Here is a 27,849-nt window from a genome sequence, read left to right as displayed (position 1 = left end):
TCATGCTCCACAACTGCTTTTTCATTTGTCATCAAACTCAGCACGAGAGCAAGTTTGTAAAATAAAATTCCGATGCTGTACAACTTAGTCAAACAAATTTACAACAAACCAACATGTCGAATACAAAAAAAAAAAAAAAAAACACTTGCATGGTTGTGCCCCAGTCGAGCTGTTAAAAATAAATGTCAAAGCTGGTGATGTGCCTGTTCGTCAGCTATTAAAGGTGTGCTTAAAAGTTATTTGGGCATAGCTCCAGATCATGTTGAGTGCACCTTCCTGTCTCCGTACATGCCGTACCGCAACTGTCTTTGGCAAATCCCTGAAAAAAGGCGAGTGACGGGCGTCAAACCCGGCGTCTCTTAGCTGTCGAGCAGCTCGGGCGACGTGAAGGAGAAGTCGCAGAACTCCTCCTGGTTGATCTGAGGGATCATCGGGTCGTCGATGGGCGTGAGGGTTGGCTCTTCCTGCGTGAAGTCCGGGTCAAAGTTATTGACGTCCTGCGGCGTTTTCTGGAAGAGAAGAATCAACCAGTTTTTTTTTATTGTATCTATTTATCTAATTAGCTGAAAGAACGTCCAAAGCGACTTACAATCCTGGGCTTGAACGGTGGCTCTATTTGCTTTCGGTCCAGTTTCTCCCAATCGATGTCGGCAAAGAAAGCGTGGCTGGTCACGGCGCCCTCGCCGCCCTCGGAGGGCACGCAGCCCAGGCGGCGCGCCGGGTTTTTGGTCAAGAGCTGTCAAAACACCAAAAAAAAACACGGTTGAATTCACAGACACTGGTTGATGACTAAATCAGTATTTACCCACAGTCGAATATTAAAAGTGAGAGCAACAATAATAAAGCAGGATCCGATTTCAGCAGATCATAACTCGTACCAACTAGATCAGACTGGATGTGTGTTTTGTTTTTGTTTTTTTAATAGGAAGTCATCCAAACTGGACTCTGGCCAGGAGACATCCAGTGAAATCCCACCCCCTAACAAACACACCCTCAACTGTTCGACACCTCCCAGAGTGAGTGAGTAAGTGGGTCAGAGTTGAAATGGATCCAACAAAGCATAACTTGATTTTCTGCTTCCCCGGTGAAGAACAGAGAACCACTCCACCTGCTTCTCTCAGTTTAGTCGATGGGAGAGGCCAACACAAAACACAAGATTAAACAACTTTGCTTCAACTTGCTTCTGGGAAAAAAAGACATACAAACACCCAGGAGTCTGCGCAAACACACACACACACACACACACACACACACCTCAGGGCCTGTGGTGACATTCAGACTCCAGCCACGACAAATTAACAAGCCTAATAGTGACAGCAGCAACATTAAACCAAAGTCTCTCAAAAGATGAATATGCCGTGCCATATCCGCTCCAAACACTGTAAAAAAACCACACAGCACACGGTCAATAAAAGTCAAGAGGACGGAGAACACGTACTTCAACGCGAGCAAAGAACGTCACAGACAAGAGGACGAAACGACCACAAGGACGGGATGCACTCCAAAAACTGTTCAGTCCTTTTACACACAAATCACGTAAGCCTCACACACCACCAGTGTTTGGAAGCTTCAGATTCCTGCTCGCCACAGATTACCACATCAACACAGCTCTTTTTTAGATAGGGGCAAAGAAACATAACAGTTTGTGGCTAATGTGAGTCCCTGCAGGGATTCGCCCCCGATTTTGATGACAAGACTGGAAGCTAGATAATAGGTTAAAACCCATTAAACGAAAAGTGTGGTCCCTGAAGTATAATTAATTCTAGACCAGCAAGGAGCAATCAGTTCAAGCTCGAGACACAAAAAAAAAAGGAAGAAAAAACATCTTCGACTGAATGTGACGCCATGTTTCCACAGCTGCCATCCTCCCTCACCATGTCGAGTCAGCACTTCTACACCAACGGGCTGTTTTCCATTACACCAGCAGACGGCGGGAATCAGAGAAGAATCATTCGCAATTATTTACTGCTAAATATGATGCGACCATTCAAGCCAGGTTATAATAGTTTTGAGTATTTGCCAGGTGCAAGATTCAAAAAGGTGTTAATAAGTATTGTGTGTCATAAAAACCCAGCAAAAGATGCCATTTTAAAAATGTATGAGGACAAATAAACAAACTTAAAAATGTTTTAAAAAACCCAATAAACCCAATAAAAGACTAGAGGTTTGATTCACTTGAATGAACCAACTCAACCCAGTTAACTACATGTTCACAACGAATGTTATCGTTCACTCGCGGAGCCTTATGTCCCACATTGTAAACAAAAACAAATGAAAAACATTTTATTATGAATGAAAATACTATTATAAAAAAATTAAATACACTTCATATGAACCCAAAAGGATTATGTATGAAATAAATTTAAAAAGACGAAAACTAAGTACATTTTCACGAAAACTTTAGTTACAAAATGACGCACAAAATCAAAATACACAAATGTTGTATTGTATTTGATTGAAAATACACTTTTTTTTTGCAATGATCGGAACTTTGTTCGCTCCGACTTTTTTGCTTTTGCATTCTGACAAATGTTAGATACGATTGTTTTGTACTCAGTAGCCAATCAGCAGGCAGCTTCCTAAGCTCCGCCCATGTTTGGAATCGCAAACAAAAAACGACGACGCAAAGAAAAAAATCAGGGAGCGCAAACGCAAAACGATCAATCATTGCAAACAAAAAGTGTATTTTCAAACAAATAAAACACAATATTTTTGAATAATTAAATGGTACGTGGATTTTCTGCTTCATTTCCGTTGTTTTGCTCGACTCAAAAAGCGGCGTTTGCTTCGCGAAAGGTGTTGAAAATATTGACACAAATCGAATTCCTTTGCTCGCAGCCGTCTCGTTTTACCAGCACAGCGTTCCAGTCACATAAAACAAATCACTCGCTGTTTCTCCACGCTGAGAAACACACAGAGACGCGTGCAACCGCTTCATCAACGCTGCGTGAATTAATTTGTTTTAATGGAGCGTGACGTTTGTTTGCGCTTAAAGGTGTGCGGAAAATCAACAATAAACACGGCTGTTTGTTTTGTCCGTAACATAAACCACTAAAACAAGTTAATACAAGTTTATATATTTAACTAACCAACCGTCTCCATATCTGAAGAGCAAGCCACATACAGTAACACCTGAACTCCATGGGCTGGTTTACAGAAACACGGAGTACCATGCGATGGATTAACCTTCAATATAAATAGTCCTACAGTGCTCCATGCACTCTGACATTCATCTTGACGCCGCATGTGACACCGGCGACAGCGGCCCAGGATTGGTTCGGTGTCTCTTCAAGCATGCTGCAATCACAGCGAGGATAAGAATGGGGAGCAAATACTGTCGAGGAGGAAGTGGCGGGGGGGGGAGGTGTCATATTTATAGCCTGTGCTGCAGTTGGGCAGCCGGCCATGCCTTGATATACAGTAGTTATGTAAGAGATCAGGGCCAAACAGCTGGCAGAGATCGGCAGCGCTGCCAGTCACTTGGCAGTAAAAGTGTCCGTCAGACTAAAGGGCAACAAACAGCTATCACTGATCAAAGAGGTGCAAATCTGAGCGGCTTTAAACCTCTGGTGCCTTTCTACATCTCTCCTACTACAGGCTCGTGTGACATTATCATGGCTCGCACACAACCCGGAGAGATCAATTTCCTCTATGATTAGCTTGGTCTGAAAAAGGATTTACAAACATTTCCTGCAATTGTTAAGTGTACTGGACAAAAGGGGGGGGGGGGGAGGAGGGCAAGTGTCCGCCGAAAAGACAAAAGCTTCTGGCTTTAATCCAACCTTTATGCAATTGTATTCATCGTTAATTCTTTTTGTTACAGACAACTAACTAAAAGGTGAAGGATGCAGACTCACAGCTTTGAGTATATTCACGGCTTCTGTGCCGAGCCAAGGCGCATAGACGATCTCTTCATTGAGGATGGATTCGAAGAGTTCGTCTTCGTTTTCCGCCTCGAAGGGGGCGTGTCCCGACAGCATCTCGTACAGGAGCACGCCCAGAGCCCACCAGTCCACAGAGGGGCCATACAGCATCTCCTGCAGGATCTGTGCGGGGGGGGGGGGGCGACATGTCACAGCGTTTCAATGAAGTTAAGAGAGTCTTACTGAGAACCAGCAACACCACTCCACGAGGCTCAGTTAGCAGATCGCTTTCATTGGTGATTTTCCCCTGAAGCAGCAAAGAAGCCTTTCATTACTTCAGACTCAGGGAGAAATCTCTCAAACACACACACACACACACACACACACACACACACACACCTGCAGGTCTGAGAAGGGATCAGCGCTTGTAGAGGAAATGTCACAGGTTGACCGTGCAGGCCTTCCAGTTATTCAAGAGGGAGTTTGCAGTGACCACAGAGTTTGTTTTCAGGGAGGAGGTGTGACAGAGAGAGAGAAGATGGCACTGGGAAAATATGCACTCGGGGGGGAAAATGTGTGACAGGAAACCACATGTTTGCTGGATTTGGATTTGTATCTTAGTAATAATAACAATATATGTTCATAAACTCAGAGTCGCTTTAATAAGAATGAAAAAGACAGAGACAAATAAGTTGAAAATCATTAAATATTAAATGCATTCTTGAAGAGATTGAGTTTTGAGGAGTGATTTGAACGAGGAGAGGTCAGAACAAGAATAGCATAGTGATTTCCAGAGGGAGGCGGCTGCAATGGAGAAGACTCTTGGCGCTTTTCCACTAGCACGACACGTCTCGACTCTCCACTAGTACCAGCTCTGGCGAGGTTCCAAGCGAACTGAGCCGTGACTACGCGTGACGACGCCGTCAGACTGCCGGGCCACTGATTGGTCAGAGCGTCGTCATAGGAAGAGTCATGAGCGCGACGTCCGACGCGAGAATCAAAGTGAACAATACCGAACTGTAGATCAATTAAAAAGTCTTAAAAATCCTCAAAACGTGGGTTCATCTTCAATATTTAGCAAGGAAATGTCAAGAATTTAATTAACTGTTTCTAATGATTCAGTACATTGAAAACAACTGTTTTACAAGTCACTAGTCCCTGGATTGCATGTGTCGTGTATTAAAAGAAGTCACGGCAGTTTCATGCAGCCGTGCCGTGATGACTCCGCCCACGTTGAGGAGGTACTATGTTGTAATGGAAAACCAACCAAACCGTGTAGAGTCGAGTCGAGGCGAGGCGGTACTACGTAGTGTAAAAACGTCATCTGTGTCAATATCAAATACCAATATCACAGGTTCCATAAAGATAACAATATAAAGTTTATGCATTGTGAAAACACAATGTTTGGTCTTTAATTTGTGAAAACCCATAATGAACTGGCTTCCTTCAATTTGTAGTCAGAAGCAAAACCTTTAATGATCGGAGACTTTATCGACATGTTAATCAGTTTTTTACAGATTTGGAAAACACAATTCGAGAGCAGACACTGACCTCCGGGGCAATGTAATCTGGGGTTCCACAAAACGTCCCCGTGGCCACACCGTCAAATATGCCCTCTTTGCACATGCCAAAATCTGCCAGTTTACAGTGTCCGTCTTTGTCAAGAAGAACATTGTCCAGTTTCAGATCCCTGAAAGGAAAAGCACACAGAAAGACAAACAAATCAAAGGCTATAATCCGACTGGAGCCAAGCGACTGCTAAAATGTCAGTTTGTCTTGGTTGTGTGTTTGCCAGAGGTAGACATTTGTGGTGAGACACAAGCAACACTCTCCTGTGGAAACAGGGAGGTTTTCTGTGGCAGCAGGAGACACGAGCAGCCAGGAAACGTGTGATGCATTCACTGACCACTCAGGCTGGAAGAAGGGAAAAAGTACTGCAATGTCAATATTCATTCCATTTCCAGGAAAGGGGAGCTATTGTTTTGTTTGTTGTTTCTGTTTTGTTCATGAGGACAAATTCACTTTAACCCAATTTAACCTCAATTTAACAGTGTTCAATGAGTGAGTGCTTTTGCCTTATTCCCCAAGATAACTTTCAATATCAGTTATTCAACCGTTTAGGAATTGCGGTACAGAGAAGCTGACGTATCTTGTCTGTGATTGGACGGTCGTTCCACTGAAGTCCTGAGGGGCTACCGTAATGACAAGAATATGGGTGCAAAGCTCTATTTCTCTGCTTTTAGGTGTCCACACATCCATCCATCTTCTACCGCTTTATCTTCCACACGAGGGAACATCCCGGACAGATCGCCAGTCCATAGTTTTTGGAATTTTCCAAATAGTCTAGGAGCCAAATCCTGTCAACCCAGTTGGTGCTATGTACATAAAACTCACTTAAAATGCTAAAATGAATTATAGATTTTTGTGTGTAACAAAAATTAGTGTGATAAGGTGCACCCTCTTTAGTCCTGTTCAGGGTAAAACTGAGGTTGGGAAGCACAATTTTTCAAAAATACTACCACTATAATTTGTATTACTATTCTAGTAACACAAAGCTAAATGCAAATTGGTGTATTCCTTTAAATGTAAATGTTTTTGTGCTCTAGAAATAAAGTTGACTTTTACTTTTTACGTTCATGAGATCACTTATATTTATTTACTTATTGGTTTTATGTGTGTGTGCTGGACAAATGTTAAAAGGCCACAGTTACATCATGAGGACTGAAACCCTTCTGCCCTGCCCATGTTATCTTTGTATTACCTTTCCCCCCCCCGCTGAGGCGAGTGTAAATAAACCTCTTAAGACTGCAGATAACGGTCAAGCTCTTGTTTTGCATGTGCTGCGCGTCCAGTTTTTTAATCTACCATCACACGAACGCCTGAAACACATGAACTGGATTTAAGAAGGGAAAAGTATCAGTGTCAGTGGAGTCCTGTGTGTATGTGCGCTGGACAAAATATCTCCTGCTCTGCGTCCAGGTCAGCTGATGCTTTGTCATCTGACACAGAGATTAAAGCTGCCGAGTGTGAGTCCCGGATTCGAGCTGTAATCTGTGATCACGTGACCTGATTTAAGACTAAGGTCATTTTGCACAGAGATGACACGGTGAAAGCGAGTCAGAACAAAATGTAACAACGTGATAACCGTATTATAATATCCCTGTAATGAGTCAGTGATGGATAGGTAATATTACGGCAACACCAACTTATTTTATAAAGCTGAAAATGTGTATGAATCTGCAATTACCATATTATAAAGTTAAAATTCACCCTATGATTAAATTCTAAGCGTAATGTGAAATATTATATTTTTCACTTCCAGACACCTGTGACTAAATGTGTAAATGGTAAACTTTGGCATAATATTCTTTGAAATTCCTCTCATTTCTCTCTAGAAATGTCGGTGTTTTGTAGAAATGTACTTCATTAAATGTATTTATAGGTTATTATGCTATAATTTAACCATCGCAGCAAAGTGACAAATGCTGAAACCAGGAAGACAACGGGTTTTAAGTTGTGTGGCCCAGACAAAAAGGTCAAAATGTCCTCCCAAAGACAGAATTGTACATTTCATGAATCCCACAAAGATATAAATACAAGTGCACGCACAATCCATTGTTATTACAAAGCTGTTACTATGAAAATAAGATGATTTTACTGTACTGAAAAAGTTTTTACTGAACTAATTAATGTGAGAAAAACAACAACACCTTCAAATTAGAAGTAGACAAATAGAGAAACTTCCAGATGGTCAAGCAACACCAGTTTGGTTGGATTAATCCAGTTTGCTCCTCTCTACCGTAAACCGATTGCGCAACACTGACTCATGACGAGCTCCATACGCACTCATCGTCTCACAGAGACTGACAGGGTCCAAGTGAGAGACGGTGAGCTTCCCTAATATCATGACTTCTCAGCAACATGAACACAATCTCAGGAGAACTACATGCAGGAGCAGTCAATTCACTGGTGCACATATTGTTCTGTGAATGTGTTTTACTCCTAATGATGGCAGTTACACCGTGTCACACAGTGTCCTTTATCACTATGCAAATAATCCACTGGAGCTAGAGCTTCATCGCTTTGTCCGGCCGCCTCTTCACCGCGGAAGATCGAATCTGCCTCGGACTTTTTTTTTAACCTCACCCATTTTTCTATTTATCCTCCACATGAGGGTCACGAGGAGGCTGGAGCCAATCCCAGGTGACAGGAGGTGAAAGGCGGGGGGTCCACCAACACACTCTCACATTTCACACCGACGGTCAATTCTGAGTGTCCGTTTAACCGCACGCAGACCGAAGTTCTGATTGTTGACGAAAACTAAAACTGAAAAAACATTTCCGTTAACTGAAATATCAATAAAAACGAACTCAAACTGAATGCTGCGTTTATAAAACTAAGTGCATTTGTTGCAAGATGTGCTTAGGTTTCGTCTTTCGATTCAAAGCGGTGACCCTTGTTGCTGTGAGGCACCAGTGCGAGCCACTATACCATCGTGTGACCTCTTTGAACCCACCTTTCTGAGGTAATAAGGTCAATCCCATGTTGCCAGGTCAACGCTAGCACTTAAACATTGTTGGACGCTGAATGTTGTTGTTCACCAAGACTGAGTTGCAACACTGAAATTTCCAAGAATGAGAAGAGGAAGTGCTGACAAAAACTTTGACGCACTAAACAACCCTTTGTTTAAGGGGAATGACACTTACTTTATGACCCCTGTACAGTTATACCACTGTATTACTTATTACTCAGCATTTATTCGTGTGGGTATTATGCGTGATAAAGCAAAAAACGCTGAAGAATTTCCTGGTGTGTTTGTTAACACAGTGGTGTGTGTGTGGGGAAACAGTGGAGCGGGAAACGCCACAAATCCACTGCAAAAAACAAAACGACTCATATTACTAATAAGGATTTTGCACTGGATTGTGTGACACAGAGTCGCTGTTAGGCCAGGGAGATGTTGGTCAGTGACGAGGGTCCGAGTATCAGGTGTTAATCGAGGAGAAACCTTTCAAGGATCTCACAACACGTCGCAATTTGTGGAAAAAATGCAAATATCTATTCTATATTTGGGACTGCGCTGTATGCTACGCAAATTCAAACAAACTATGATGATGAATAGACTGTATTAATGTAATCTATTCATGCATTAATGCCCGTAATCATGTTTTGAATCTTTCACATCGAGAATACTGAACCTCTGAAATATTTATGTATATTCTGTGTACATTTCTTTCTTTAAAACTCATTTTAAAACCAAAAATGTATATTTTAAATGTTGTTCTTCAGGAATGCAAGTAAACAACTATAATTTGACACCCTAACATCAAGAAATAATAACGTATAATAACAATAATGCTTCAATTTTAGCATTAAAAATAACATTTCGGTTAAAAAGCGTCCACATACTGGCGTATTAACCATTACAGAATTTGATAATTACCAATGCTGCTAATTTATATAAACCTTAAATAACACATTTGTTGCATTTTATCTTCTACGTAACACCTGCTTTTTTTTGATTGCGTTCAGGTGTGAGAATGTGAATATGTTTTTGTTGTATTTAAGCGTACAGCGTCAATAAAAGGGTTTCTATTCTATTCCGTTGTGTTCTAAAAACCGCAACTCTCCTCTAATGGTTCTTAAAGATTTGTATTTACCATAAAAATCCCATGCCGCAGTAACAGGAAACATTACAGCCATCCCATTAACAACCTCAACGCACAACCTCGCCTGATAAGTAGTCGATGAGGCATTCGTAAAAAGGCAACACAGAGAGGATTGAGGAAGCAGAGCGAGGACCTGTTCATCTCACGCCGGCCTGATGTGTACGCTGCTATTTGCCGTGTTATTTCAGTTGTAGCATGCAAACTGCATGAGGCCTAACAAGAGGGTAACAAGTCATACCACGGGCTGCAGGCTGACACCGAACACAAGGGCCACTAAATATAACTCAGGATTTACAGTTAGCTCACATGATGCCAGCTAGGGATGTAACGATTACCGGTATGACGATAAACCGCGGTAAAATTCCCGACGGTTATCATACCGTTTCAAATTTTAATTATCGTTAAAACCGTGATTGATTACCGCAACTGATTACCGAAAAACTCACAGTTATACTGCTCATTTCCTGGAGAAGCAGCAGCACCTGAACGGCACTCGCTCAAGCGGGCGCGCATGCGCAGTTTGCACTGTCTGTCCAGCGACAACACGGCTGAAGCCACCTGCGCTCCAGAGATTACCCCCCCCCCCCCCCCCCCCCCCCCGTAAGATCAGAAGTCTGGACATATTTTGTATTTTTAAAGGATGTTGAGGGTAAACTAATTGAAGACAATCAATCCTTGTGCAGAAAATGCAAAAAAAAAATCTCCGCGAAGCCACTTCCAATATGATGAGCCATCTCCGTGACCACCACACACAACTTTTCAGCGAGTAAGTCAACAAAAACGGGATTTCGGAATAGTGGGAAACGTCATGGTTTGTCTCGCGAAAGCGAGTAGTGTGCAGACGACACATACCGTAGCAGACCAAAATGTGTTTGTTTCTGTGTTTTTTTATTTAATTTTTATGCTGTGTACGACCGCTGCTACTTAATTATTATCCGACACAGAGTGAGGACCTGTGTGTGTGTGTCAGTCAGTCAGATGATAATTATTATTATTATTATTATTATTATTATTATTATTATTATTATTAATAATAATAATAATAATAATAATAATAATAATAATCATATAATATAAAATATCTTTTTTTAAATAAAACTTGGTTAAAAGATTTCAGTGTGTGTGTTCAGTACTTTTGGAACATTTTGAACACATCTAACAATACCGTGATAATATTGATAACCGTGATAATTTTGGTCACGATAACCGTGATATGAAATTTTCATATCGTTACATCTCTAATGCCAGCCCTTCCTTATCAACACCACCGTGGCATGAAGCCCCGCCGCTCTGCCGCCACCAAACTCCCTTGCACAAGGTGACAACAGCATCATCATCAGCAAAAAAACGTTCAAAACAGTTTATCTTCTTATGTGGTGTTGAGTCAAAGGTATGATTAATTCTATATCATCATATTAGTGAGGAGTGACGCTTGTGCAGGAGTTACGACATAGACCGTTTTTTATTTTATTGCAGTTCAGAAAAACGAGCCTGAACTTCAATTCAATTTCACAAATTCAATCCGATTTTTAGAATGTTTTTTGTACTTTCTGCTCAGGTGTGTTGATATAGTTGGTTGAAAATGGAAAAAAATATATAATTTCAACAGATGGCCTATAGGTCGTGCTGAAATAAAGGATATAAGACACTCCTATAGCCGATTCACAGATGTCACCTGCAGCCAGGCTATTATTGGACGATAAAGCTGTCAATCACATTGATGCCCACTCATATGTGCCATGTCTTTTTTGCTCCGGATGGAGTGAATTGTGCAGGTGGATAGAGGAGGAGGATCTATATATAATATATATTTTCTATTTCTATTATATTCTTTTATACACATATATATGTGTATATACATATACATACATATATATGTATGTATATATATGTGTGCATATATATATATAAGAAAATTATATATATATATAAGAAAATACATAAGAAAATTATATATATATATATATATATATATATAAGAAAATACATAAGAAAATTAAAGTGTGTGTGTTTTCACACCTGTAGATGATGCCTTTGCTGTGCAGGAACATGAGGGCAGACGTAATCTCAGCCGTGTAGAAACGTGCTCGAGCCTCCTCAAACTTTCTGGACTTCTGGATATGAAACATCAGATCTCCTCCGTTCACAAATTCCATCACGAAGAAGAGACGGTCCTGAAATAATAATAAAAAAAAAAAAAAAAAAAAAAAAAAGAAGCAGATGATGGCAATGATATTGACACACGTGCATATAAATCACACCAGCCTCACACAGAAGCACCAGTGACCATGTGTGCGTCTGCAGGGTCGATGCCTGACTGCCGGTCATTCATTTCACACGTCTCTTTAATGGATTCCCGTGCAACAGTTTAAAGTCAGCGAGGTAGAAAAAACCCCCCTGATGAAATCCATTAATCTTTGGTTCTCATTACAGGCTCTGGTCGATACACACAATATGGTGTAGAAAATTAGACCCCAGGGGGAAAACAGTGCAGGAGAATGTCATGTATAAATCTGTCCATAGAGCGCCCTGAAGTGTTTCTGCAGTGGTGGATTCTGCCAGAGCGAGATCTGTTTTCTTTTTTGTTTTTTTAAAGCTGAGAGTATCTGAACAGGGTTTAATGAGAATGTGCCGCACATGGCTCGCTGTGTGTGTGTGTGTGTGTGTGGTCCAGTCTTCAAAATATACACTTACAAGAGCGTCTTAGTGACATTTGAGGCCCAAAATTTAATTCAATTCCAAAAACCTTTACTGAGTGTAAAATCTATTCCCAAATTGAGCTGATCCTAATCTGACTTTCTCAAAACCTCCATCAAGATGATGAGCTAGGCGTCTGACTATGCAAGATTAGATTCAATTCATGGTAGATTGACCTGCTGATGATAAAGTGCTGCTGCGATGAAGGAGAATTCGATGAAGGAGAATTCTCTGAAGACTCTGCTTGCACGTGCAACCACAAACACAAACCCACTCCTCCTCCTCCACTCTTTCCATGCCCACTCACATTTCTGAAAACCCTATGAATATTCAAAATGTCTTCATTCTAATATTAGAGTGACCACAATTTACACTTTATCAGGTGCTTTCACAAGAAAACGGGAAGTTGAGCAAAGCTGTTCTCTGAGTGAGGGTCTGAACGACGGAGAGGACCAAATGTCACTAAGTCATTTTTTCCCCTTGTACCTGTGAGTCTATTTTGATCGGAGGTAAAGTGGGGGTTAGAGAATGTTTCGAATGAAAGCAGCTGAGCAGAGTCTCCGGTTTGAACCAGGAAGAGTGGACTCACTTCCTCACACTCATCTCAGAGCATGAGAGAGAGAGAGAGGCCAATACTGCCACCTGCTGACCTGTTTATTCACAGCAACATGGACATACAGTATATCAACCATGGAGCCGTTTTCAACCCTCATGAATGAGTGTACGCGTTAAATGCACCTTAACTCGGAGGAGTTATGGAGTTAAGGCTGCACTTTCAAACCAAGAAATGTAGCTGGGCCAGACACTTTCTGCAGCCAGTAAGCAGCAGGTGGTGACAAATTTAGAAAAGTACATCAAAAAGTGCAGACGAAAAAAGAATAAAAGAACTAGTTGTACAATTGCTGTGCAAAAAAGTGCACAGTATTAGCCATAAGTGTTTTAAATTTAAAAATAAACAGGTTCAGGTTCAACTGACACAATATTAGCATTTCTTTCTCTTTGAAATAAGATAAACACGTGTCATATACGACCCACGGACAAGTGCCTTTAATAGAATACAAAAGAACCGACACTGCTCATCAAACCTCATCGTGTTTCTCTAGTTATTGCTTCAGTCATTTCTGGTGGAACCACAGGTTGGGCCACTATGAAGTTGGTTACGCGGTGCCATTTGAATAGACCGGCTCTAGACCCTTACCCTAACCTTAACCATCACAACAAAGTACCTAACCCTAAAACCAGGCCTTAACCCTGAAGAAACCCTTTAAAGTTGTGTGGCACAGACAAAATGTCCTCACAAACCTATTAATACAAGTAAAAAACACATGTTCCATTGTTATTACCAAGCTATTACTATGAAGATAAGATGATATTACTGTGCTGTAAAGAGTTACCGAACTAGTTCTGTGTGATTTCCTCAAATTAGGATGAGAAACAGAGAAACAGAAGTTCTGAGTGTAAAGAAACGGAGAGTGTTTTAAAAGATAAAAAGATATGGTGGCATCATCTTCACCACTTCCAGACTATATCGTATGTCAGCAGGTCAGAGAGATGGCGACAAAGACGGCGGATGTGCAGGTTTTCACACCTGCCTCTTGTGCGGTGTGGTGTGGTTGCTCTCAAAATCAAACGGCGCTTATTTGCGCAAACACACACACACACACACACATGTGCAAACATTTCTGAGAAGCTTCAGAAGTGTGAGGCTGCACCACCAAACAGCTTTTCTTAGCTCACGCCAGGCGAAAGACTTCCAACTGACGCTGATGTCGGGGTCAAACGTTTGACAATGAACAGTAAGAAACAAGTTAAAAGGTGCGAAATGACCACGATAATAAGGAATGGCTTCAGTGATGTTAATAAAAAGTGTTAATGTCACTCATGTCACAATTTAAACTTCCCTTTTCGAGACCACAAACTCTGTTCGTACCGATTTCAAACACTAATAGTCGCTGTTGAACATATTTTAAATAGAGAACCTTCAAGGAAGCTGTTGTATTTCATTCTCAGGGTCTGTCCATTTAATATTTGCTCAACCTAACCCAAAACCCACAAGAGGAAAAAGCTTGTGTGGCCACATCTATTAAGCACCATGAAAAATATGTTAGGTCTCTAACAATAAAAAAAACACGTTTGTCCTCACAATCAAAATAAAAGCTATAATACTGTGTATTACTTGTTTCAAGTTCAAGTCAATATTGATTTTCAATTTATTTGGGATCCTATCCAAAATGGCACGGCATAACCTTCAGGGTCGTGTCAAACAAATAGCAACAGCGCTTTGTAATCGTAAAAAAAACCTTCAAAATGTCAAAATCTCTAATTATCAGTACTGACCGGCGTCTGGAAGCAGCAGTACAGCTGCGTGAGGTAGGGGTGTAAGCGAGCCAGTGAGAGCACCCTCTTTTCTGTCATGGTACATTCCACGTCATCGTCCTGCAAAATGATGTCTTTTTTCAACACCTTGATGGCAAAAACCTGGTCTTTGGAGTCGAGCCTCGCCAGCAACACCTGCAGGAAAGAATTATTCACAATCACCACCTCAGAAGAAGAAGAATATTAAGTATAAAACACCTTTTTTTATATATATATATAATGCTTTTTAAAGCAAGTTGCAAAGCACTTGAACATATAATTAAAAAAACAACAACAACAACGATAAGCTGCAGGGGTAAACGAACAATAAAATGGCCGACCTCCTGTTGAGTTGAGGCCATGGTTCCAATCGACTTTTTTGTCCGTCTTGGGTTATAACATCTTCCCACCAAGTTTCGGGAAATTTGGTGGAACTTCATTTTGACTTAGGGGGGCGCTACAGAGCTCTCGGGCAATGCACAGGTTGGGGCACTATGCCAATATCGCATTCTCACCAGACCTGACCTTCGTGCAGAGTTTTTATGCAAGTTAAACCTTTCAAAAATGATCGTAAGGCCAAATAATAATAATAATAATTATTATTATTATTATAATCTGAAGGAAAACAATAGGTTCCTGGCACGTATTCATGCCTGGAGCTGTTTTGGCCCGTGGCGTTATTATAAAACAATAAAAACAAACGGTGAAGTCAATAAGAAACAAGACATTGTATTATTAAATGCCTCTAGGCCAGACTAGGTACCTTTTCTTCCCTACTTATCACTTCTTTCCCATTTATCAGTTTGATCACACACAGTATTGATTAAAATAATCATCTTGTTTATTCCCACCTTGCCAAAGCTGCCTTTGCCGAGCACTTGCAGGAAGGTGAAGTCTGAAATGCCCAGCTGAGGAGTCTGCTGCCGACTCTCTTTACCCTCTCTAGGCTCAGAGGGCGCCCTCATCTGACTTTTGGTCTGTCGGTGCAAAAACAAACAAACAAACAAACAAACAGTGAAACTTCATGATTCACTTATGAATTCACACGTCAACAAAACCAGTGTCGTACCAGTGTGTTGCGTTTGGAGAGTCCTCCGGCCTGCAGACCCATCTCTGCGAGCTTATTGGCCAGTTCCACGCTGTTGACCCCGCAGTTTGGCGCCACGTTGCCCTTGCAGCGGATGTGTACGTTCATTTTACAGACTGACGGGAGGGACAGACACAGGCACACGTCAGAGAGACATCGGCGACAGCGCGTGTGATTCTCAATCGGAAAGTTGTCGGGGTCGTACTTTTACAGTGCAGGCCCTGTCTGACGATCCCCCACAGCAGCGAACCACAGTGGTCACAGAAAGTGGGCGACTTGTAGTTGTGGATGTTGAACTTGTGAGGGACGTTGATGCTGAAGCCTTGGGTTACGGGCTGCAGAGAGAGACAGAGAGAGAGAGAGAGAGAGACAAAAAACCCTGCTGTGAACCAAACAAAGACGTGTTCAACCACTTCTGTGAGAAGCTACAGCACAAATAACCACAAACTGCAAACAGTATGAGTGTGAAAGTGCTGAAAGTAGTATGTTTAGTACTCTGGCCGTGACAGGGGAGGGATGTATTTATTTATTTATTTATTTATTAATTATTTATAATATAATATAATATATATATATATATATATATATATATATACATATATATATATATACATATATATATATATATAAGTTTATATTAATAAAAAACTTTGTGCAGCACCTTTCATACTAGGATGGCAGCTCAAAGTGCTTCACAATACAAGGAAAATACAATTTAAACGCAAATAAAACAACACAAGGTGGAATAAAATAGGAAGAGGCTATAGAGTCCAGAGGTTAAAACCCTGTTTTAACTTTAAAGTAAATTAAAAATGATAATAAAAAGGGCTCGAGTAAAAAGATAAGTTTTAAGTCTAGTGAGCTAGATATTTCACGTTTTTATTTGGGTACATACTGTAGAAGCGTGTGTGTGTGTGTGGGGGGGGGGGGGGTTATGGAAAAATACAGCTAAAGTAGTTGTAGTTCAGTGCCCACCACCACAGAGAAAAGAGGAACCTGTACAGTTTGCTGATCACCGCAGGTGTTTATTAGAAATGGGTGTGTGTGTGTGTACTTCTATGAATATCAAATATAATACCAAAACATGTATAAACCATAAGGGACAATTCTGGGAATGTTGCAGAAGTGTTCAGGCCTCAATTTAACCCTTTAACACCGTTAAAAGATTCCAACGGTTTCTGAAAGCTGAAAAATTGCACTTTTTATGTATTTATTTATTTACTTATTTAATTACACTCGCACCGATGCAGGAAACCGATATGAAACAAATTTCAAAATGAAAATGCAAGATCTCTTATTCCGTTTTTTTGTTTTTCTTAACTTGAACAGAACGGTTAATACACTCTCTTAACACGTGGAGTCATTTGTAAATAACTGGACATTTTCTATGTTTAAAATAAGCAAAAAAAAAGGCCAGGCAGACATTTTGAAGCTTAGATGTTAAAGGGTCAAGTTTCGGGGGCTAGAATCAGGTTTACGACTGGTTCAAGTTAAGGGTCAGGGTCGGGCATTTAAGGTCAGGGGCCGGGGGAATGCACTATGTCGAAGAGGATCCTCACTAAGAATACTGTACAAGAATCTGTGTGTGTGTGTGACTGGTATTCCTTATGTTGTGGGGACCTCATAACGTCCTCAAGTCCTCATAAAGTAAAATTACTACATTTTAAAAGGTGAAGACATGTTTTAAAGTAAGCCTGAGGTCAGAGTTAGGTTAAGGTTAGGGGTGAGCGTTAGGATTAGTCCAGTAGTAATTATGGTTAACCTATCTGTTACCAGGATTTGGCATGCGTGTTTCTCACAACCATCTATAAAATTCAAAAACGTCCGGAAAGCAGAGAAATAGAGCTTTGTGATTTCACCAGCGCGTCACATGTCTCAGCTTTTTAATTACAATAATTCCTAAACGGTCGAATAACTGCCAGATATTGAAAGCTGAAGTTGTCTTGGGAAAAAGGGGCAAGAAGAACTCACTCATTGAACAATTTTTTTTGACAATTCAAAATAAATCCAGGCGGCCTGAATATCACGATGGTCATAAGAGGGTTGAGGTGAGAGTAAGTCTCCAGGAAATGAATGTAAGCAGTCACAGTGTGTGTGTGGGATGGGTGGGTGTTTGTGAGGAGGGCTGTAACTAGTCTGGTGTTGCACATCCTGTGTGACTTGACACGTGCAAAATGCCAGTGACACCACACTTGAGCGACTTTGTTCGCGTTTCAATACTGAGGAGAGGAACGGCTTCAAGTGTGTCATTATCTGACGGGCGAACGACGGTTACCTGCTCCTTCTCCTTCACCGACTTCTTCATGCGGGGACACACGGTCACGACGTGCTGGTGGCATCGCTTATGAACCACACAGGTGCAAACTGGAAAGACAAAATGCTGTCACTGTCTGATGTGTTCAGGTAACTGGATCCAAAGATGTCAAGAGAGTCAGATGAAGTCTACTCACCCTGACACTGATAACCCTGTTTTCCAAAAACACCCCTATCAACAGAGACAGAGACACAGTTTAGAGACTCATACAGGCACAGGCACAGGCACAGGCGGTGATTCCACCACGTTCCAACTCTCTCACCAGATGAACTCTTTGCAGTGGAAACAGAAGGTGGGCTGGCGAAGGAAGGTGGACATGAACTTGTGTCCGTTGACCTGATGAATCTTCCGCCGCACCGCTCCCTGCCGCTTCCTCGTGAACTGCTTGTACGTCTTCTCTTTCACTATAGCGCCGTCTGGCAACACAAGGCGGGGGCAGAGGTTTTAACACGCAAGTTACAAAAGACTTAAGATTAATTTTGAATCAGAAATACCTGTTTTTGTTGTGACTATCATCCTAAATATTCCTAATAGCAACATTACGATGGATTATGAAGATATAATTGATCATTTATAACCACTAAACAGTTCATTTTTATCGAAATGTGCTGACCAGACGAGAAGTTCACTGGCCCCCAGGTAGCTTTGAGTTTGAGGCCCCTGATCTAACTGTATTTACTGCGGGCGGAGAGTCAGACACACACACACACACACAGACAAGAACGAGCTGTGGGTGTTCCTTTATTTTAAGATTCAACACCTTTTTCACCCCTGTGTGTGAAATCTCTAAAGACAGGACGTGTCAAACAATCTCCAAACACAAGACAACGAGTGACAGCCGGGAATATGACGTCATCGTATCGTATTCGCCGTCTCCACGGAAGTGTGAGGCCCCGTTTTTTCATAAATACCGTTCCACTAAAACACCGTCTCCGTGTGGACAGGCCCTAATTCCTTCTACGATCTTTGCGTTTGTGGTGCATTATCTAGTGTTGTAGTTGTTTGGTGACAGGCATGATGGAAACTGATAAAAATGTGGAACTTGATAACTTCTCCCTTTACAAACCTGCAAGGTCATCTCTCATTTGTCATATTTAAAGTAGGCTGACCAAGGTTATAATGGGTTATAATTATTTTAGTTTTTATTAAGTTTTGACCTTTTGGTTTAATTTGTTTTTAGAGCGGGTTTGCTAGTTTTTATTAGTTTGTCAGTCAGTCAGTCATCATCTACTGCTTTATCCTCTGCCAGAGGGTCGCGGGGGGTGCTGTGCCAATCTCAGCTACATCGGGCTATAGGCGGGGTACATCCTGGACAGTTCGCCAGTCCATCGCAGGGCCACACACAGATAGAGACAAACAACCATTCACTCTCACACTCACTCCTATGGTCAATTTGGAGTGTCCAATTTACCTATCCCCACATTGCATGTTTTTGGACTGTGGGAGGAAGCCGGAGAACCCGGAGAGAACCCACGCACACACGGGGAGAACATGCAAACTCCATGCAGAAAGGCCCTTGTTCCAATCCGGGGTTCGAACCCGGGTCTTCTCGCTGCAAGGCGAGAGTGCTAACCACTACACCACCGTGTGGCCCCTTTATTAGTTTGTATTTTTTGTAAATGCTTAGTTTTAGTTTTTTGTAATAGGGTATTTGCCAGGTACAAGATGCAAAAACCCAGAAAAATGTGCATAAAAGTGCCGTTATCTGACTCCAGATGTGCAATTGTTCACTCCTGCGTGGCTTAGATTTGGTTCCATGTGACATTAAATGACATTATTATAAAACAGTGCATTTGTATGTAACTTTAACTGTTAAAAAAAAAAAGGTCTGAAGGGACCATTGGGTCCTTGTGAATCTTCACTTTATCAAAAAAAAGTTTGGACACCCCTGACTTAGATGAACCAACTCAAGCCAATTAACGACATAGCAAATGTTGTGTTTAACTTGCATAGCCTTACATTTGTTTCCTAATGCAGTTTTAAAATGGGCATCTTTCGCTGGGTTTTTAACGACACAAATCTTATTATGACCTTTTTGAATCTTGCACAAACCCACTCTAAAAACTAACTCATTTTAAAAACAAAAAGCCAAAACGAAATAACAACTCAAACTAATGAAAAATCCGCTACGATATTAAGTGGCCCAGTCATTTGTGATCGGTGATACTGTTGTGGCACAAATGTTACCCTACAGTACAGAGACATAAACTTCAGCCTCCATAACCTTTAATTAAATGTGCACTTAAAATCTGGACACAGAAAGAGAAAATACTAGAATAGGCGACGGCGACTAAGTCAATTGGCATTAATGATGAGTGGTGTTATTAAAGAAGGCGTGAAGGATAAAGGCAGTGATGCCTCGAGGAAAAAACACAGGGCGTCGCTTAAAACTTACAATAAGAGCCTTACCGTCAGTGAAGGATCCAGTGAGTGTGATGAGGACGTAGATCTTGCCCTCTGGCTCCAAGTCCATCTACAGACACAGAGACAACACACTATTATAACTCTGCATATACGTATTGATCAAGCTGATATAGTCACACAAACGTAACACATCAAACAGTCAGTAAATGACAAGTGATAATTTGTGTTTGACACGAAGGCACGTGCAATGTCGTCAGACTTCCGAGCATCATTCTTTCGCACAAAGAAGCAGATGCGCATAGTGCATATTTTTTTGGCAAATGTAATGTTGCAGGAATTTGGACGTAGAGTCAGACAGACGACAGAGCAGGTCAGGCAGGTTGGGCTGGTTTGCAGAGGTTACGGCGTCCTGATGTTGAGCTGCGAGCGATGACGACTCGAGGACACAGGCGGAGCGTTATTTCACACAGACGCAGACAGGCAGCCCGGCACACACACACACACTTCCTGCACAAACCACTAAGTGGAAACTCGGCTCACTGTTGGTTGAAATAACTGTATTTATGTCGCACAGAGAGCCTGTCTGGAAAACATTCAGTGGCCACAAAAAGAGTGACCAACGACACTTTAAATGTCGTCGGTTCATTTCAACTATTTATTTCTAGCACACAATTAAAAAAAACAACCAACACAGAGTTAAAGGCACAGCAACATAAAAGGTAAAACATAAAATCAATAAAAACTAAGTAAAATAGTGGCATAATAAAACTGTAAAATGGTAAAAACCACATAGAAGTGTCCAGGTTGACTATTTTTATCCTGAAGTAAAGGCCAAGAAGAAGAAGTGGGTCTTTAATGGTGCATTCATACCAGTACTTGCTCGGTAAGTCTGGTTTATTTGGGGAGCCTAAACATCTCGGTTTCGCTTCAAGTGAACCGAATGCAGGAAGTGGACTACAATGAAGGGCATTGTGGGTAAATTGTGGGTTCAAACGTGAAGAAGAAGAAGTAGTTCAGAGAGGTAAGAGGAAGCCAGTGGAGGGAGGAGCAACAGTGTTGGACCAGCTGGAGTTACAGTAATCCGGGCCGAGATGTTATGAAAGCATGGATCAGTGTCTTTAAGACTGGGAGGGAGATAGGCCTTCACAGTGGCGATGAGCCTTCGTTGATCCTTCGTTGATAAAAGCACTTCCACTTCATGTCAAAGACGTATCTCCCAGCTACCTGCTCATATCCTCATCTGCAGTCTAGACCGGACAGACTTGTCCAACGAAAACTTCCTCTATGCGTCTCATCTTTGCCGTTTTCACTCTGGATTATTTCATCTTAAAGTACTAAAAAAAGCAGCAATGTACTTTTTCACAATTTTCTTTTGTCTCACCTATGAGAAGACAACTCAGCTGGGACACAGGGTACAGATACATGTCTTATAATATGTCTGACGTGTCCAGAGCAGGAGTTACTGGTTCCACTTCACGTGGTTTTTGCATTAAAAACTCAGACGATGTTTTTCACTGAAAAAGGTTGTAACATTGACAGAATGGGGACTTTACTGGACACAAGGACAACTGTCCTTTTTTCATGATTCATGAGTGTCCCACAATAGTTGGTTGCCAATTCAATTTGGTGTTACAAGTATTTCAATTCATTAATGTGTAATAATTATGATTATCTTAATTGAATTCCCTGTTCCCTGTTAAATACAGTTCGACTAAGTGGGGAAAAAAAGAAGTTCCTTTTTTAGTTTTGCCTACTGAGCTATTGCTGAAAGAAAAAAAACAAATGTGAGTCTTAGAAATGAACATGAAACAGAAAAATGAAACTCAAACACCCTGGATTGAACTTCCAGTTCTCTTCGAGTATGCAACTGCTGCTTAGTCACTTATCTTACACCTCTATTAACTATAGAAATTGAACTTTGAATAACACTTGATGCTGCGTTTAAAAAAGCAGAACATTTATTAAAGGAGGAAGCTCCTTTTTCCGTTATTTTTTAAGAGCGCTGTACATGCAACCTTGTTAAGAATAACCTCCTTGAGATGGAGCATCTTGTTTTCAAGCGAAATATGCAACAAATTTACAGTCAAACAGAACAAACCGAATCTGGGGGATAGGACTTACTGTATGTTTAATTTTAGCCGCCATCCCAGGAGCCAAATTTAACCCTGTTTTGTTTTCATGACTAAGACGAGACTGCGCTAATGTCCTAAAACACTGACTAAGACTATGCATTATTGCTGAAGATAAAAGACAAGGCTAAAATGTTTTGTGCTTGAAATAAAAAAAAAAAAGAGATAGAATCTCTATTTGCGTCAACAGATATGCAGCTGTTACACCTTTTAAAATATTCCAAATGAGTTCAGCAGTGCAGCACTTTTATTTCCGGTAACCCTAACCCACACAAAGACTGTCTAATAATAAATTTGTTTAGGTTATTATGACATTTAATCAATATTTGAGACATGTGAAACACTATTTGACTGAATTGATAACCAAAAAATGATCTCAGGAATATGGAAATGTTTTTTGTTATTCAGAAAAGACTAAAAACTTGAAGTCGACTAAAATCGTACCCACAAAAATGGCACATGAATGACTAAATATGACAAAGACTAACGAGGAAACGAGGAAAGTAAAAATACTTTAGTTACTGTACTTAAAGGAATACTTCACAGATTAGCATTTAGCTTTGTATTACTAGAACAAGGGTAGTACTTTTGAAAAATGGTGCTTCCTAACCTCAGTCGAGAAATATCTTCATTCTTTTTTGTGTGTTACGTGCCCACCAGTGACACTTAGTCCGAGCCTTGGTCCGAGGTTTGAGACTGCGACGCTAATTCCGTACTTTTTAGACCCACTCGTAAGGGGACGAATGTAAACAGTGTCCGCCATCTTTGCTAACAGTTACGCTAACAGGAAGTGTCACTGGTAGAGTAAATGTCATATCCTTTAAGACTTTTACTTAAGTAATATTATGAAAAAACTTCTATAAAAGTCATTTTCTGGTTAAGATACTTGTACTTTTACTCAAATAGCACCTTTTAGGTACTTTATACAAGACTAATTTAAAAACAGTGTCCGCCATCTTTGCTAACAGTTACGCTAACAGGAAGTGTCACTGGTAGAGTAAATGTCATATACTTTAAGACTTTTACTTCAGTAATATTATTAAAAAACTTCTATCAAAGTCATTTTCTGGTTAAGATACTTGTACTTTTACTCAAATAGCACCTTTTAGGTACTTTATACAAGACTAATTTAAAAACAGTGGGTGACAAAAATGAACACTAGCCTACTTTGACTCCAGAGAAACAACAGCCACATATACCTAAGTATTAAGACCTTTCAACGAGATTAAAGAGTGAAATATGTGTCAGGTGGGAGGCAACGGAAACTGAGTGTGTCTAAATGTCATGCGGTCCACGTCTCAGAGGGATGATGTCAGTTTCTGAGTAACATGTTCTACAGAAGTGGAGCTGGATTTCTCCATGTTCAGCTTTATGAGTGACATTTTGCACCGTGTGCACAGACAGAAGGGGGACAAAGGAGGAACTCAGCCGTCCAGATAAGAACCAAAAGACAGAGGGAGAGGGAGTATTTAACAGTGAGCCCTTGAGCAGTCATCGGACGGTGGGAAAAGTGTGTGATAACCGACAGTGTGGGCGTGTGAAGGCTTGTGTGCCTCATGTGAAACAAGCCAGTCGAGCACTTCTGTGCAGCCGAGAACAACAAAAAAAAAAGCTTCCACAGTTCATACTGAGCAGATAACATCTTCGTCTTTAAAAAAAACTGACAAACGCCGACTGCGCTCACAGACGGCTGCTTCTAAAAATACAAAGTTCCACTTACAGAGCTCAGGGCCTTTGTGACAGTTTGCTTTTATACTTGCATACTTGCTTTTATATAACTTTATTCACTGCACGTCGCAGTGTTTACATGACGACAACAAAGAGTCCCGAGTCTCTTGTGTAACAGATTCTAAACGCGATGGCGCACAATCGCACGTCTGTTACCGATCTATGTTCCACTGCGGGGAGGGAAGAACGTGGACATAACGGACTGTTAGAAAATAATTTCATCGTTTAAAATTAGGATTTCCGATTAAAATCCCAGTGTGTGCAGGTTCTTAAAAGTGACGATCGCATAAATAAAACATCATAAAGTGTGTATTTGTTCATTCATTCCATGATTCATTCATTCATGCCCTAAAATGTACTTTTCTGCTAAAAACAACAGGTGCAAGCTGAACAAGAAAGTAGGCACGCAAATATAAAACTACAAACAGTCAACGTCTTGGAAAAAGACTGGAATTGTTCATTTCGGAACAGAGTAAGTAGGCTGTTTATGTAAAATCACCTGGAACTTTGGTTTTATTTGCTTATCGTGAGCTCTTTAATCTTCATTTTTAATCTCTAACATCAGTCTACATGGGTTGTGGCTTCTCCTGCAGAGTCCAAAATGTTGCACCGTGTTGCTACAGCAGCGCCAAACAGACAATTCATCTCTGATCACAGTAAATTCTCCCATTCAACTAAAAAGGGAGGGCTAGACGAGGTTCATATTTGCGACCTTTCCCTAAGATGCCACTAAATACGTCACATTTTTCAAAAACGACTTAAAACCTAACATAGTTTATGTTTTTTCAGATTTTTTTGCTTAATGTCTTTGAGTTACTGTTGAGTCCTTGTAGTGTACTTATTAGGGAAGGAGTCAAACGATAGTACTATAGTATAAATCTCCAGAATGAGTGGGGGGGGATAAAACCCTGCATTTAATAAGAGTGTGGTGGTATGTAGTCGATACTGCCTTAGTCGGCTTCAGGCCTGGACAGGTTCAGGTTACGTTCAGCAGCACCTGCAGTGGCTTACAGTCAGACTGGGATCAAAGTAAGCGAGAGAAAGAGGGGGGAAACCCCCGTGAGAACGGGCAGTTATTCTTTATGACTGGGAGACAGTGAGACTAAATATATGATTAAGTCATTTAATATGAGCTTTCGTGACGTCCATTTTCTTCTTCCCCTACACCCCCGGGCTGTCAAGTCAAGCTGTCACTATTTTTAGAAAGACTCTTGGTTCCCTTATTTCTGCTTAATCAACCCAGTTTATTTCTGGAACGACGGTGGCATCATCATCATACGTGGGATGTTCCGGGTTGTGTTTGAAGTCCTCAAAAGTAGAATGCGGTTTGACTTGTTTTGGAAGACATTATCGGATGATCACTTTGGACATAATAAGTGCAAGACAAGGCCAGGAAAAGTAAATTTTTGGAATAGGATAATGAGACTGGGTCAGGACCAAAATATGAGCCACAGGAGATTTTTTGGGTCTTCAAAGAAAGTGTTTCCAAGCTTTTGCTTAAGATACAAATCAATTATCAAACACCTATCACGTGGAAATGGCTGGTTTATCTATTTGAAATGATATTAGGTGTCACGGAAGTGACAATAGAACCGTTTGTCTTCTTTAAAAAGTGGATCCAAGGCTGCTCAGTTTCCCACAGTGTCCATACACAACTGCTCTGTTTGTTTGTTTTAAATCCTGAATCCAAATTACCACAAAAGACGTAACACCCCCCCAGGATATTTCATCCAAATGTGCTTTGTGACTGTTTTTAAAAAAAATAAAATATTATTATTATTGTTATTATCATAATTACATCAGTGAAAGATGAAGACCCTGCATCTGACCCAAAGTGCACTGGAGGAGGTGCAACAGGCCCGAGCAGGAAATACCACCTCCTTGAGCGGGGGTCTGCAACCTTCTGCAGCTCTTCTGCAAAAAAACGTTTGGTTTCACTTTCTTCTTTCAAAGTGAACACCTCTTATTTAGAGATCAAGGTGATAAATAAAAGTATCCAAATATTGCTTTATTTATTTCAAAGTGGGCTACTTTCCACAAACAATAGAAGGACTATGTCTACATAATTCTGTGTTGTTGTTGTTTTTTTTAGTTCTTAAGGAAACAAACTATCATTATTTTGTTAGATTTTGTCTGTAAAAAAAAACTTAATTGTGACATTATCTTAATTTAATGTGTTGAATGAGTATTTTTGGCTCCAGATCAATTTTATTTGGGTGGAGAGGGGGACAAAAATGGCTCTGTTCATACCAAAAGTTGCATTATACTGTTCAAATTTCAAATTTAACGCAGCATCTTGTGTTCATGTACAACTACTGTGATTGTTCTAAACAAAACTTTTTGTTTTTCTTCATCTAAGATGGTTAATACACTATTTTAACATGCAGTCAATTGAAAATAACTGCCAGATGTTGATATTCTGGGGAAAATTAACCCCCCTTTTATGGTTCAATATTTTACAAACTGGACCTTTAAAGTGTTTGGACACAACACGGTGATTCCACAGGGACACTGTCCACTCACCCATCCCTCGAACACCTCCCCGGTGCAGGTCTTGATGAGGTCCTCAAACAGGATGGTGCAGTTGGCCACGAAGTCGTCGTATCCGAGCGGGGTGTCGTGGAACACCGCCAGCTCGATGTGTCTGCCGTCGGTCACGTTGAGACAGAACTCCTCGTTGTACGTGGGCACGTTGGTCTTCTGCTTGGTGTGGGTCTGGCCGATCTTGTAGTCGTCCACCTTCACCACGATGTACGGGTCCAGAGCCGGGGCCGCCTTGTTGAAGATGACGCTGTGGCGGAGCGAGAAGGTCGTGGGCTTCAGGTCCACAGCCTCGCCGATCCGCAGCTTCAAGTAACCGTTAAACTTCATGTCGGCTTCCGCTCAGTCCTGCGCCAAAGACACTCCGGAAAACAATGACATAAATATGAAAAAGAATGCGCAAAAAAACACCAACTAATTTAGCGTCAACTCTCGCTGACTTAAAGGATCCATCGTGACTTACAGCCTGTTCCTGCTGCACTCACACACTGACACTGACACTGACGCTCACTTCTGCTGTCAGTCTGTTTGAAGAAGTTTCAGTAAACAGGAGGAAGCCACAACACTGACATGCAGCGCTAAACAAGTTCCGCATAACAAGAACACACACACACACACACACACACACACACGCTACAGTGTGTCACATGGCCCAGACTAGTGTAGTTCAGTCTGTTACTACAATACCCATGATGCATCACTCTGTTCACTGGAGGTGTTAATCATGTGCACCTGTCTCCTGCTGACTGCATAACCTTTGTCGCCCTCTAACGGCTGCTATATTGTACTACATGACTTTCTCTCTCTGACTCACTCCCCAACTGACTGACAGACTGACTAACTGACTGACTGACTGGCTAACTGAGTGACTGAGTGACTGACTTGCTAACTGACTGACTGGCTAACTGACTGACTTGGTAACTGACTGACTGACTGACTGACTGGCTAACCAACTGACTGACTGTCTTGCTAACTGACTGACTGACTGCCTTGCTAACTGACTGTCTTGCTAACTGACTGACTGACTGCCTTGCTAACTGCCTAACTGACTGTCTTGCTAACTGACTGACTGCCTAACTGACTGACTCACTGGCTAACTGAC

At 41.1% G+C, this 27,849-nt stretch overlaps 1 protein-coding gene across 2 annotated transcripts; it reads right to left on the bottom strand.

The window, feature by feature from the left end:
• prkcha (protein kinase C, eta, a) lies at positions 1–27,636 on the bottom strand. Of its 2 annotated transcripts, XM_058616052.1 has the most exons (15): positions 27,211–27,636; positions 26,730–27,109; positions 20,395–20,458; positions 18,248–18,401; positions 18,122–18,156; positions 17,947–18,035; positions 15,877–16,006; positions 15,654–15,787; positions 15,436–15,561; positions 14,567–14,740; positions 11,552–11,706; positions 5,415–5,553; positions 3,858–4,046; positions 590–736; positions 1–509 (listed from the first exon to the last, which is right to left on the bottom strand). In XM_058616052.1, the coding sequence occupies exons 2-15, from the start codon at positions 27,075–27,077 to the stop codon at positions 360–362; spliced, it is 2,034 nt and encodes a 677-aa protein (XP_058472035.1). In that variant the 5' UTR covers positions 27,078–27,109; positions 27,211–27,636; the 3' UTR covers positions 1–359. The 2 variants fall into 2 exon arrangements, with proteins under 2 accessions (XP_058472035.1, XP_058472034.1); XM_058616051.1 differs by having other exon boundaries at positions 26,730–27,636.
• Positions 27,637–27,849: the final 213 nt, after the last annotated feature.

Source organism: Solea solea, chromosome 18, assembly GCF_958295425.1.
Source record: "Solea solea chromosome 18, fSolSol10.1, whole genome shotgun sequence".
Taxonomy (NCBI): Eukaryota; Metazoa; Chordata; class Actinopteri; order Pleuronectiformes; family Soleidae; genus Solea; species Solea solea.
This window is presented reverse-complemented; position numbering and strand designations above follow the sequence as displayed.